Source organism: Rutidosis leptorrhynchoides, chromosome 9, assembly GCF_046630445.1.
Source record: "Rutidosis leptorrhynchoides isolate AG116_Rl617_1_P2 chromosome 9, CSIRO_AGI_Rlap_v1, whole genome shotgun sequence".
NCBI lineage: Eukaryota > Viridiplantae > Streptophyta > Magnoliopsida > Asterales > Asteraceae > Rutidosis > Rutidosis leptorrhynchoides.
In genome coordinates, this window is record NC_092341.1 from 12,397,614 (window position 1) to 12,411,887 (window position 14,274).

General features: G+C 36.6%; 2 protein-coding genes across 2 annotated transcripts; one reads left to right on the forward strand and one right to left on the reverse strand.

Annotated features, from left to right (window-relative positions):
* Nucleotides 1-3,367: 3,367 nt before the first annotated feature.
* LOC139865816 (uncharacterized) lies at nt 3,368-5,345 on the forward strand. Its single transcript, XM_071853913.1, has 2 exons — nt 3,368-3,479; nt 4,505-5,345. Exon 2 carries the CDS (start codon nt 4,531-4,533, stop codon nt 5,338-5,340), a length of 810 nt encoding a protein of 269 aa, XP_071710014.1. The 5' UTR covers nt 3,368-3,479; nt 4,505-4,530; the 3' UTR covers nt 5,341-5,345.
* Nucleotides 5,346-12,572: 7,227 nt separating this feature from the next.
* Nucleotides 12,573-14,040, reverse strand: LOC139867748 (uncharacterized). The gene is made up of 3 exons (XM_071856104.1): nt 12,952-14,040; nt 12,704-12,757; nt 12,573-12,587 (listed from the first exon to the last, which is right to left on the reverse strand). The coding sequence occupies exons 1-3, from the start codon at nt 14,038-14,040 to the stop codon at nt 12,573-12,575; spliced, it is 1,158 nt and encodes a 385-aa protein (XP_071712205.1).
* Nucleotides 14,041-14,274: the final 234 nt, after the last annotated feature.

The following is a 14,274-nucleotide window of genomic DNA, read 5'->3' on the forward strand; positions in this document are numbered from 1 at the left end:
AAGAATTTCTTGAATTAATTTATAAACATATCAGGATCGAAAAACAAAAAATGTAAGTTGAAAATCGCTCTGCACTTTGAACATTTTGGGAAACCTATGTCCTCACCCATTATTAGTGATCAAACTTTAGACTTGATGTATTTTTGCGCTGACAAAGATGAATATTTTCTGGCTCACGTTCATGTCAAGAGTGAAGGCATTCTCCTAGAAAAAGTGATTACAACCGAGAAACGGACCCCACACACAAATTTGTCTGAAAGTGTTCCTATTGTAACTTTGCCTTTTGAAGAAAGATCCGAGAGTTGTAAAGAATTTGGTGAACGATCAAGCTCACTTAATGCTGAAAGTGATAGTTTAAGAGATGTTAACGAAGAACCTGCTGCACTTGATTTAGTTAGTGTTTCTTCAAATACCGAAAGGACCAATGATGAGAAAATAACAAATTAAGAAGGTAGGTTATGCGTAGATAGTTGGAAAGAAGATGAAAAAGGAAATTATAGTGCAGATTTATTGATGAGCTCATTAGGTGCAACCCAGGTACTACTGTAAGGGGGGAAACAGAGCCAAAAACTAGAGTGTTAAAAAGGATATACATATGTTTAGGATGTTTGAAAAAAGGGTTTAAAGCAATTGGAAGGGATTTTTATAGGTGTTGATGGAGCGTTTATGAAAGAGCCTGCAACTGGACAACTTTTGATAGCCGTTGGTGTAGATTCTAACAAGGGAATCTACCCAGTAGCATACGCTATAGTGGACAAAGAAAACTTCTCATCTTGGAGTTGGTTTTTGAAATTGTTAGGTCAAGATTTGGATATAAGCAGTTGGTCAAACTTTACATTCATAAGTGACACACAAAATGTATAATTTTTTTTTTTTTACTTTACTACTTTGGTGAATTATGAATCAACATGTAGATGATTAATGTAAACTATTTTCACAAGGTTTGATAGAAGCCGTGACAAAGATTTTTCCACGTTCCGAGCATCGTTTATGTCTTAGGCATATTTATAAGAATATGAAGGTGAAATGGAGGGGAGTTGCTTACAAAAATCATTTTTGGAATTGTGCAACAGCAACAACAGTTCCACAATTCGAGAAAGCTATGTTGGAGCTAATAAAGTTCAATTAAGAATGTCATAAATGGTTGTCTGATATACCACCTCAACATTGGGCTAGAAGTCATTTTTCATCGAGGGCAGTTTCTGATATTTTACTAAATAACATGTGTAAAGTTCTCAATAGATGGTTAGTTGATGCTAGGGCTAATACAGTACTTACTGCATTAGAGTATATTAGAGAGTACCTCGCGTAAAGGATTGTAAATGTCTTGACTATAAGTTCCAAATGTGATGGACCACTAACCCCGACTGCTACCAAATGGTTTGATGCAATAAAGAAAGATGTAAGTGAATACACGGTGTTATGGAATGGTAGTCACAAGTATCAAGTAAACGGGCCTCGTTCTGACAAGTGTGTGGTGGATTTTGAACGTAGAAGTTGTGCATGCAGGAAGTGGAAAATAAAAGGTATGCTATGTAAGCATGTTGTTGCGGCAGTCTTAAGGAACATCGATGGGAAAGTTATTGATGATGTTGGTGTTGTTAAGAGCTAGGTACACCCTGTGTATAGGTTGGACACTTGGAAGAAAGCATACAATTTTACGATTAATCCAATCAAGAAATGGAAGGTTACATGCGAAGAATATGGCAGTGGCAACATGAAGAAGGGGAAACAAGCAGCAACTTTTTTTTTTTTAAATGTATATAATATTTATAAATTCGTTAGTCTTTTGGTTGGATTGGATGTGTGAAACAATTGGTTGGACCTTATCATGCATATTGAATGATATGAAAGTATGGTTTATGGACAAGCGGCAACTTGTTTATTGTTTATGTAAACATTTGCACTTTATTTTACATTTACTTGTATATATCCATCTTGAAAACATAAAAAACCATAGAAAAGTTAACAATTAACATTGATGCAAAATTGAACAAGATCTTATCGGGTACAAGCTTGTTGGATTAGTACATGAAGTTATTACCAAAACCTACTCTGATACAATAACATACATAGCAAATAGACCCACTAAAAGTTAACATCATCTTTAACATCATTGCTGTTTTTTCAATATTCTTTAATTTTGTTTCCAACATTTTTTTTAACTCAATCATCCTGGATTAATGTTCATAGATTAAGGACACATTGATGGATCTAAGCTAACAAAAATTTGCAATTGGACCACTATAAAGCAAAATACATCGAAATCAGTTACAAGTAAGATCAAGTTTTAACAAAATTACCATAAATTGGTTGATCATTCACCTTAATTGGACAACTTGTTAAGAATGCAGTATGATTTAACTGTCTGAATTGATTCTTGAATCGTGTATTCACTTTCTATGTAAAGTAATTCAACCCGATGATTACCTTGGTTTCACGAAATCTTTACAGTGATAAGACAAGAACGCAATTTGTGTTTTTGGTAATGAAATCAAAAATTAGATTATCAGAGAAACTGTGAATTTTGTAAGATGTATGTGTAAGCAAAAGTGCCAAAACGATAAGAAACTCTGTTATATTGGCAGTTGCAAATAAAATGGTGCAACCCTTCATTTGGTCGAAAAAACTGCTACACGAAAAGGTGTAAATTTTGGCTGGGAACTCTTGCCAAACACCTTTTCAACATAACGTATAGTGCTGCCCCTTGTCCCCCCTCCATTTTCGCTGCATTATTGAGTTAACTCTTACGGACGTGCACTCCACACTCTCCGAATCCGTTAATAAGTATAACCCAATAGCCTTTGTTTACACGTAAATCGCAACTACCTAAAATGATTATTTGATGACACTAAAATCACCGACACAACTTAATTGGACAACTGTAAAAACTTTGCCTTGGGTTTCGGGGGTCCACGACATTGGAATTAGAGCTCGTATGCCACAAATGCAATTAACCATGTTGTAATCGAGACTTAAAAAACCTTAAATCCTTCGTGATATTAGGGTTTAAAGAGAAAATGGAAAAATGAAGAAGAAGTGAGAGTTGAAATGAAAGAAGGAAAGCGAAACGAGTTATAAAAATGAAGGGAAAAAGAAAAAGTACTATTTTACCTATCACTTGTTTCGCGCATAATAAGATCTAACATGTTAAATTGGCGTTCGTGAATTTGAGCGACTATATTAGCAGGATTTGCAAACCAAAGGGACTATCTTAATCGAAAAGAAACCACAAGAACCAAATTAGTATTTTGAACAAAGCACGAGGACTATTTTAGTAATTTTTTCTAAAAGAAAGTGTGAAATTGTTATAAAAAAAATTCAATTTTCAGTCTCGCCTGAACTAGAAAACCTTTTTTCTTCTCCAGTCAAACAAATCACTCTGCTCAAATACGGAACTTGCTCGATATCACGTGAAATTAACGTGTCAAACAATCAAGATTTCAGCTTATAACATCGCACTAACTAATTAAGCAAAGGTATACATTTTTAGTCCTCTAATTTCTCGATTTTAAATCTATCTGTTTAACCCAAAAAACATCGATCCATTTGTTTTTTTACCCTTTGCGTGATTTAGTATTCATACAGTACTTCTTCCGTTTGTTAGCAGGTGCAAGTCGATAAATTAAGAGTCATATTTATATTCTAGGGCTATATTGATATATGTTTGTACACTTTTTTCGAGTAATCCTAATGTTGATTAGGATTAGGTTGACTCACAGATTAATGGTTGGTTAGAATGTTATTAACTATGATTAAGAGAATGGGAGGTGTTTGTTTATTTGGTGGCGGTTCCCCGAAGGTAGTGGGATTATGATCTCACTTTATGCCTTTAAGGTGTACGTTTTTCATTGGATCGACTTCAACGAGTTTGATGTGTGAGTGATTGATGAGATGTCTTGATGCTGGAATAAGCATCTCTTTTTATAGTGCTTTTGGAGAGCTTGTTCCCGGTTTTGAAGTCTTGACCAACTTCCAAGACTATGGAGATGTTGGTGAACTTTCCTAAATGAGTTGACGGCGCTACAGTGCTCAAGGAAAGTCATATAGATGCCTTCCTCATTTGCTTAGGTGGCGCCAAATACTGTTTGTAAAGAATATTTTCCATATCTCTTCATTCCAGGCAGTCATGTGACATAGTTGCAGTCCTTTGGTATTGGTACCCAAGAGGTCTTCGTTATCTATTGCCTTCGGGCAATTGTTTTATGCCTTATGTATTTAGCTTGAGATATTGGGTACACTATCAATTTATATTGTATATAAATCTAAATTATGTCAATTAGCTTTTTTTGGGAGCTTTTAAGGTTATTGCATTTACTTAGTTATCCAATAAACTGTGACACACTTTCTAGCATTTTAGCTTATTTGAACCGAATTATTTTGCACATGAAGAACCAAATGTTTAATGGAAAGGAATTTATGTTTGGTGCAGCACTCTGCAGCTAAAAAAATCTGTAAATATATTCAAAGATTGACCCCGCAAATTTCATGGTTAATTGTGCAGGTAGGATAATAAACATACTTATTGCTATGGCTTTAGAACGTCCATTTCTTGTGAATATCTATTATGGTGGTAATATTGAATATGTAAATGGACACGTCAAGCATCACAATTCAACTACGCATTTTACGGTTGTGGCAAGAGATAAGATCCCTTATGAACAATTTCTTGATTTGATTTATAAACATATCGGGATCGAAAAACAAAAATGTAAGTTGAAAGTCACTATGCACTTTGAACATTGTGGAAAGCCTATGTCCTCACCCATTATGAGTGATCAAACTTTAGACTTGATGTATTTTTGCGCGGAAAAAGACGAAGATTTTTTTGCTCAAGTTCATGTCGAAAGGGAAGACATTATGCTAGAAAAATTAACTACACCTAGTAATATTGGTTCAACCGAAAACCCGACCCCACACACAAATTTGTCTGAAAGTGTTCCCGTTGTTGTACCGTTTCCTTTGCCTTGTGATGTAAGATCTGAGAGTGTCAAGGAATTTGGTGAACGATCAAGCTCACTTAACGCTGAAAGTGATGGTTTACAAGATGTTAGTGAAGAACGTTCTGCACTTGATGTTATTAGCGTTTCTCCAAATACCGAAGGGATCGATGATGAAAAGAATATTCGGTTAGGAATGCGATTTGAAAGCAAGTTACAGATGAAAAATGCAGTAACATTGTGGTCGATAGCACAAAATAAGGAGTTTAAAGTGGTTGAAAGTAGAGTTAATACATGGGCAGCAAAATGCAAATTAGCCGATGTAGAAAAAGTAAAATGTAGTTGGTGTGTACGCGGTTTATACAAGAAAAGTTATAAGAAATGGCAAATAACAAAATGAGTTGGTGTTCAAAGTTGTTCTAATAGTTGTAGTAGTAACAAGAATAGTAATCTGACGTCTACGTTGATTGCTTCGCATATTTTTCAATCAGTTAAGGTTGATCCTGATTATTCTGTGCGAAAAGTTCAAGCCGATTTGAAAAAAACAGTTGAATGTTGAGGTTTCGTATAAACAAGCATGGCATGTGAAGAGAAAAGCTAGAAAACATTAGTTTTTTAATGTGTCCTAAAAACATTGATTGAGGTATATTGTGGTAATGAACAGGGAGCAAAACGACAATGTATGCAGGGAATGAGCTATAATGTACTTTTCATTTTTATCCTCTGTTCAAGTATTCCTTCCATCTTTGCTAGAGAAAAACCAACTTGTTTGCAATCAATCAGCCATCGTAATATGATATGATCCCACATTGACTAGAGAACAAACTACTTGGTGCCTTATAAGGGTGGGTGTTCCCTCCTCCTTCAAGCTAGCTTTTGAGAGTGAGTTCTACACTTCCCCTTGTAAGGGTGTGATGCACGCCTAGCGTGGGATAGGCTTGTATCATTGGTGCTTTCATTGAGAGATCCCATCTTTTGAGATCCCAACACCTCGGAGTGGTGGCTTGGACCGGAAGAGAAGGGTGCCAACCGTGACCAACGAGGCCTCGGAGTGGTGGCTTGGATAAAAAAAAAAGGGTGCCAACCGTGACCAACGAGGACGTTGGATCTTTAAAGGGTGGGGTATTGATACGATCCCACATTGACTAGAGAACAAACTACTTGGTGCCTTATAAGGATGGGTGTTCCCTCCACCTTCAAGCTAGCTTTTGGGAGTAAGTTCTACACTTCCCCTTGTAAGGGTGTGATGCACACCTAGCGTGGGACCCAACCATCAGAGGCATCTTAATTCAAATCAAGTGAGCAGGCCAGAAAAGAGACGATCCCCGGAGATCCGACCGTTGAATCTTCACGATATTTGGGCTGTGTCTTCCTGACATCAGTGTCAACATTTTCAACCGTTGAATTCGTCTAAAGAGGCCTGTAGCTCGTGATTTTGCTGCTGGGTCAGTAGCAGTTTTTTTTGGTAGTGTTGTTCATCTTTTGTCTTTAATTATTTCATATACTTGTTGATTATTGTTGTTCAAGAGTATGATGATGTTGTATACCTCTAGTTGAGCTAGATAAGGATTATTGTATTGCTCTCTTGTTGATGATAGTGGAACATTAAGTGGCTTACGAGTCTCGTGGTTTTTACTCTCGATTTTGAGAGGTTTTCCACGTAAAAAGTTTCGTGTGTATTGTGTGTGCTCAATTATTTTGTATTTGCTGATTTGGGACAGAATTGGGGCTGATTTGTGGTGATTGTGGTATACCTTATTTGTTAGTTTCCTCATGGGTTCATACGGGTCGGGAAATGTTTGTCAAACGGATGTTTGTTCCGTTTTGTAGATTGTCCGTTGTGACTATTTTTTCATCAAATTGGTATCTAGAGCTTAAGGTTTTTTGATTGACTTATGTGAAAGATGGAAGCTAATACAAGTAATATGATTAGTTTAAATGGTTCAAATTATCATGTTTGGAAAGGCAAGATGGAGGATCTTCTTTATGTGAAAGATTATTATTTTCCTGTTTTTACTGAGGATAAACCTGAGGAAAAATCTGATGCTCAATGAAAAATTTTGCATAGACAAATATGTGGGTATATTTGGCAGTGGGTTTATGATAATGTTGTGAATCATATTACTGGGGAGACTGATGCTAAAGCCTTATGAAAAAAGCTTGAGCAGTTATATGAACGAAAGACTGGGAATAACAAGTTGTTCTTAATTAAGCAGATGATGGCTTTGAAGTATCATGATGGGACTCCTATTATAGATCACCTAAATGCATATCAGGGTATTTTAAATCAGCTTGCAGGTATGGGTATCAAGTTTGAGGATGAGATTCAAGGTCTCTGGTTACTTGGTACGTCACCGAACTCTTGGGAGATTTTTAGGACATCTTTGTCCAAATCTGCACCAAATGGTATTATCACCATTGAATTGGCTAAGGGTAGTATTTTGAATGAAGAGATGAGAAGAAAGTCACAAGGTTCCTCTTCACAGTCAGATATCTTGGTCACAGAAATGCGGGGGAGAAGTCATAGTAGAGGTCATGGTAAAAGAGGCAAGAATCGTAGTAGCTCAAGAAAAGGAAAGTTTTCTAATGTTGAGTGCTATCATTGTCGTGAAAAAGGGCACACAAAGTGGTGTTGTCCACAGTTAAAAAATGAGAAGAAAAAGGCATATGACAAGAATAAACAAAAGAAAAGTGATGGTGGTGATGATGATAAGGTTGAAGTTAACGCTATCACGGATGAGTTCTTTGTTTGTATTGATTATGATATGATCAGTCTTACTCATGATGACACGAGTTGGATTGTTGATAGTGGTGCTACATGTCATGTTGCAATATGTAGAGATCACTTCTCATCTTACACTCCAGGTGACTATGGATTTGCTAGGATGGGTAATTCTGAGTTATCAAAGATCGTTGGTATTGGAGATGTTTGTTTGAAATTTGACACGGGAATGGAGTTAGTTTTGCATAATGTAAAACATGTTCCGGATATGAGACTTAATATTATTTCAACAGGCATTCTTGATGATGATGGTTATTATAACGGTTTTGGTAATGGTATTTGGAAACTAACTCTTGGTTCTATGATAGTGGGAAGAGGCAAGAAAGACTCGAGATTATACATAACGCGTCCGAAGATCATCAAGAACATTGTTAACGCAGTGGACAATGTTGATTCTACCGAGTTGTGGCATAAAAGACTTGGCCACATGAGTGAAAAAGGGATGTCTATCTTAATTAAGAAGAATGTGTTGTCGGGTGTTAGTGATATTAATTTGAGTAAGTGTTCTCACTGTTTGGCAGGAAAACAGACCAGAGTTGTGTTTAAGAGTCATTCTCCTTTTCGAATAGAGAACGTACTTGATCTAGTACATTCGGATGTGTGTGGGCCTATGAAGACTAGGACACTTGGTGGGTGTTCCTACTTTGTTACATTCATCGATGATCATTCCAGGAAGGTGTGGGTTTATACCTTAAAGTCAAAGGATCAAGTATTAGAAAAGTTTAAGGAATTTCATACATTAGTTGAAAGGCAAACGAGGAAGAAACTCAAGTGTATTCGGACTGATAATGGCGGTGAATACATTGGCAGATTTGATGCTTATTGTAAGGAGAATGGTATTCGGCATCAAAAGACTCCACCAAAGACACCTCAGTTGAATGGCTTAGCAGAGAGGATGAACAGAACTTTTGTTGAGAGAGTTAGATGTTTGCTTTCACATGCAGGGTTGTCCGATTCATTTCAGGGTGAGGCTTTAAATACGGCAGTTCATATTATTAATCTAACCCCTTGTGTACCTTTGCGTTTTGATGTTCCTAACAGGGTTTGGAGTGGCAAAGATGTTTCTTACTGTCATTTATGAGTCTTTGGATGTAAAGCATTTTTTCATGTTCCCAAAGATGAAAGGTCAAAGCTTGATATGAAGACTAAGCCATGTGTATTCCCAGGTTATGGTGAAGATGATTTTGGGTACAGGTTATATGATCCAGTTCAGAAGAAACTCGTACGAAGCCGAGATGTTGTGTTTACAGAAGATCAGATGTTAAAAGATGTTGATAAGACAGATTCAGTTCCTCAACCTAGTGCTGACCTTGTTGATTTGGATCCAGTTACTCCACAACATGTTAGAGATGATGTTCATAATGATGAACATGGTACTGATGATGATTATGTGATTATGCTCCAGAGCAGGTAGAGATTCCAGTACCAGATGTGCCCCCCATTTATCCCACTTAGGCGGTCTACCCGAGACCGTCATCCTTCTGTTAAATATTCTGCTGATGAGTATGTATTACTCACTGATGGGGGAGAGCCAGAGTGTTATGCAGAAGCTATGAAAGATGAGCATAAGAAAGAGTGGGGTGAAGCCATGCAAGATGAGATGAATTCCTTACATGAGAACAATACTTATGAGTTGGTGAAGTTACCTAAAGGCAAGAGAGCTTTGAGAAACAAATGGGTGTTCAAAGTGAAGACAGATAAGCTTACTTCACAACCAAGGTACAAAGCTAGGTTAGTTGTTAAAGGATTCAGCCAGAAAAAGGGTATTGATTTTGATGAGATTTTCTCTCCGATCGTGAAGATGGGATCTATTCGAGTGGTTCTTGGGTTAGCTGCTAGTTTTGATCTTGAGGTTGAACAGATGGATGCCAAGACTGTTTTTCTTCACGGTGATTTGGATAAGGAAATCTACATGATGCAACCTGAAGGTTTTCGGGTTAAGGGTAAAGAAAATTATGTTTGTAGACTTCAGAAAAGTCTATATGGGTTGAAGTAAGCACCGAGACAGTGGTATAAGAAGTTTGAGTCGGTTATAGGAAAGCAAGGCTACCGAAAGACAACTTCAGATCATTGTGTTTTCTTTCAGAGGTTTGGTGATGATGATTTCATCATATTGTTGTTATACGTTGATGATATGTTGATTGTTGGTAAAAATATTAAAAGAATTGCGCAGTTGAAGCGAGAATTGAGCAAGTCTTTTGCTATCAAAGACTTGGGGCCAGCAAAATAGATTCTTGGCATTCGGATTTCTAGAGATAGAGGTGCTAAGACGTTACATATATCACAAGAGCAATACATTGAAAAGGTGTTTAGTAGATTCAACATGAAGAATGTTAAAGTGGTTAGTTCCCCTTTTACTACCAACTTTAAGCTAATAGATAGAGATTGCCCTTCTTCAAAGGAGGATGTTGAGGAGATGGATAGAGTTCCATATGCTTCAGCGGTTGGTAGCTTAATGTATGATATGGTGTGTACTAGACCTGATATAGCTCATGCGGTAGGTGTTGTTAGTCAGTTTATGTCAAATCCGGGTAAAAAGCATTGGGAAGCAGTTAAATGGATTATGAGATACTTACGAGGTACTTCAAAGTTGGGTATCACATTTGGAAATGGAGAGCCGATGCTTGTTGGTTATACAGACTCAGATATGGCAGGAAACAAAGATAACATGAAATCCACTTCTGGATATTTGATGACCTTCGCAGGGGGAGCAGTTTCATGGCAATCAAGGTTACAAAAGTGTGTTGCATTGTCTACAACCGAGGCTGAATATATGGCAGCAACAGAAGCGTGCAAAGAACTATTGTGGATGAAAAGGTTTCTACAAGACCTTGGGTTTAAGCAATCACGATATGTGGTTCTTTGTGATAATGAGAGTGCGATTCATTTGGCTAGAAATTCTATGTATCATAAGCGGACAAAACATATTGATGTGCGGTATCATTGGATTAGAGAACGTCTTGAAGATGGTTTGTTTGAACTTGATAAAGTTCATACCGATGATAATGGTTCCGACATGTTCACAAAGGCTTTAGCAAGTGAGAAGCTCGAGGTATGTTGCTCGATCGCCGGGATGGCGAACTCTTCCTCATAATTGGAAAGGGGGAGATTTGTTGGGTTTTATTTGTTTCCATTTATGTGGAAGTTATCCAAGCCCAACAAAATTAGGCCCAATGGTTGTTTGACTTAGTCAACCATCAGAGGCATCTTAATTCAAATCAAGTGCAGCTGTATTCAATTCATACGAGAGAGAGAGAGAGAGAGAGAGAGAGATCAGATAGAGATCAAGAAAAAGAGTGAAAAACACTTTTCCCGTCTATAGTGACAGCAGGCCAGAAAAGAGACGATCCCCGGAGATCCGACCGTTGAATCTTCACGATATTTGGGCTGTGTCTTTCTGACATCAGTGTCAATATTTTCAACCGTTAAATTCATCTAAAAAGGCCTGTAGCTCATGATTTCGCTGCTGGATCAGTAGCAGTTTTTTTTTGGTAGTGTTGTTCATCTTTTGTCTTTAATTATTTCATATACTTGTTGATTATTGTTGTTCAAGAGTATGATGATGTTGTATACCTCTAGTTGAGCTAGAGAAGGATTATTGTATTGCTCTCTTGTTGATGATAGTGGAACATTAAGTGGCTTACGAGTCTCGTGGTTTTTACTCTCGATTTTGAGAGGTTTTCCACGTAAAAAGTTTCGTGTGTATTGTGTGTGCTCAATTATTTTGTATTTGATTTTGGACAGAATTGGGGCTGATTTGTGGTGATTGTGGTATACCTTATTTGTTAGTTTTCTCACGGGTTCATACGGGTCGGGAAATGTTTGTCAAACGGATGTTTGTTTCCGTTTTGTAGATTGTCTGTTGTGACTATTTTCCCATCAATAGGTTTGTATCATAATATAACAATTGTACGTGTTTGCAAATTTCTCTTGTTTTGTAAACTTAACTGATAGATCTTGTCTTGTCGTTCAAGTAAAAGAATTAAACAATATTAATGCGGAAACGAAGGGAACAAAGAATATTTGTTTGAGTTGTTGATCAAATAGACTTGCAACATACATACAAGTAAACATATACGTACTTAATGAGATCGGGTTATCGAAATATACGTTATAACTATGTTAATAGCTCCTTATCTCTTTAGGGACAGATAAAAAAGGAATTTTTCATACTAAGAAACTAAACACTTTAATATTTAAATTTATCTTGAGTATCTTTAATGTATCATTATTTAATTTACATATTTATCTCATCAAATCTAAATCTATGATCAATAATGTGAAGAAAATTGTGACACTTCCATTAACAACTTCTATGGAGTATATGTTATTAGTTTCGTTAGTATCCCAATTAATTCATGCTGTATACAAAATATAAATTTGTCATATTTGTCTTTAATTATCAACGTGATAAATGAATAAATGATTGAGATCATCATAAGCGTATCAAGCCTAAATTCAATTACCAGGAGCTAAACTATGATCAAGTGAAATGAAGTTGGTGTTGTTATACGTTTTGGAGACCTTATGATCATATACCATTCGAAAATATTATTTCGAATAGTCAATTACCACGTTCGGTCTTGAACCTTCAAATTACCTTTGGTCAAATGCTAGAATGACTTGAAGATGACAATATGTTCTCAAGAGATCAAGGTTCAAGAACCTTCAAATGAAAGTCAAAGACATCTTTATATAATTTTCCTATCTATGCTGACTGCGCATAATCATCAACGAGTCCTACGTATAACGGATCATCCGCTAACTAATGAGTAAACACGTGTCATTTACGCAGCTTACATTTGCGCAACGCATATAATTCATATGATAGTAACAACTTAAAATAATGTTCAAGAATTATGGAACTGTCGATGAAAAAAAAAAAAAAAAAAAAAAAAAAAAAAGCAAGCCTATGCAACTTCAATAGCTTTCTTAGAGCATATTTTTGTTCATTTAGAATAATAAATGTGTTACATTATACCCTAACCGTATATGTTGTTACAACCACATGCCACAAGTACTCCGATAACAAGTTCTATTAAAGTTTCATAATGTATCAAATATCTAAGCTTTATAATCAATTAAAGCTATATTCAAATCTCAAATCTTGCATGATATAAAACCAGATTAATTAAGAATCAACAAGCAAATTATCCACGAAAATAACAAATTAAGTCAACAGAACCTACTAATCACTCGATTGATACATCATTAAGATCCTCCTCTTACTCGGTAACTCTTCCCGGTAAACGCTTTAAATCCTTCATCTTTTTCCGCCACATTGATCACTTGAGAACCCGGTTCATCAACTCGCTTCGCCTTTTCATCCAACGGCTTAAACTCTGCCTTTACAACGTCGTCTTCAACTTTTAGCCTTTTTAAATTTCTGTTCGATTCATCAACCGATTCACAACAACTATCATCCATTATCGGAACAGCACCTACTTCATTAAGTCGCCTACCAACGCCTTTAAACGCTTTCATATCTTCTTTTTCTTCACTTTTATTACCACTCTTCTGTTTATTCAAAAACACCTTTTTCCTTTCAGGTTGTTCTTTATTATTATAATCCAACGGTGGAGCAAAGTCCACCTCACAATCTGTCTCATACAACGATATCCCAATATTCGGTTTAGTCTCAACTATATTAACCATATACGTTTCGTCCTCAACGTTAACCGCAATAGTATCGCCCGTTGTGAGACATGCGAAATCCCTAAACGCTTTTTCAAGCAAAGTTTTATGATCTGAAAGAGTAATAAATTTTGTGACATGGGGCTGTATTTTAATGTATGTTCCTTTAGGAAGACAAGTGTTTTTAATGTTGACTAGTTGACCTTGTCGTAATCGCAAGTTGTCCATCATCCACGTGGGCATAAACACAAAACCTTCGTCAGCGGTGAACTCGATAACGCCACAATGTGAGTGGTGGCCCGTGAAAACGTTTTCGATACGAAACGTCATTGGGTACGAAACTTGGAGGGATATAAGGTGATCAAGGGCAGATTGTGGCATGATGATTTTGTTTCCGATTTCAAGATGGTTTTCAGAGTCGTGCGAATGTGGGTAACTAAGGTAGTGACGATCGAATGAACCGTCGGAACAAGTGTAAGTTTCATCTTCGTAATCCGAGTCAGTTTCATCTTCAGTTTGATTTTCAGGTTGTTGATCTTCAGGTTGTTGATCTTCGGGTTGATCTTCGGTTTGATTTTCGTAATCCGTGTCAGTTTGATCTTCACGTTGATCTTCGGTTTGATCTTCGGGTTGATCTTCAGGTTGATCTTCAGGTTTATCTTCGTAATCCATGTTCCAATCCATGATCGAATACGAGAAGTATGGTATATGTGGTTGCGGTGTACGAATTAAGTTGTATATATGTTAATTAATTAGCAGAGGGTTATATATAGATGGGGAGGAGGGGTTTTGTAAACGTGAAGTAGAAGACAAGTATTTGGTTTAGGGTTAGGAATAGAGTTAGGGTTAGAATTAGAATTAGGGTTGAGATTAGTAAAGCCCAAACCCTAATTTAACCATAATCATAATTTTTCCCTA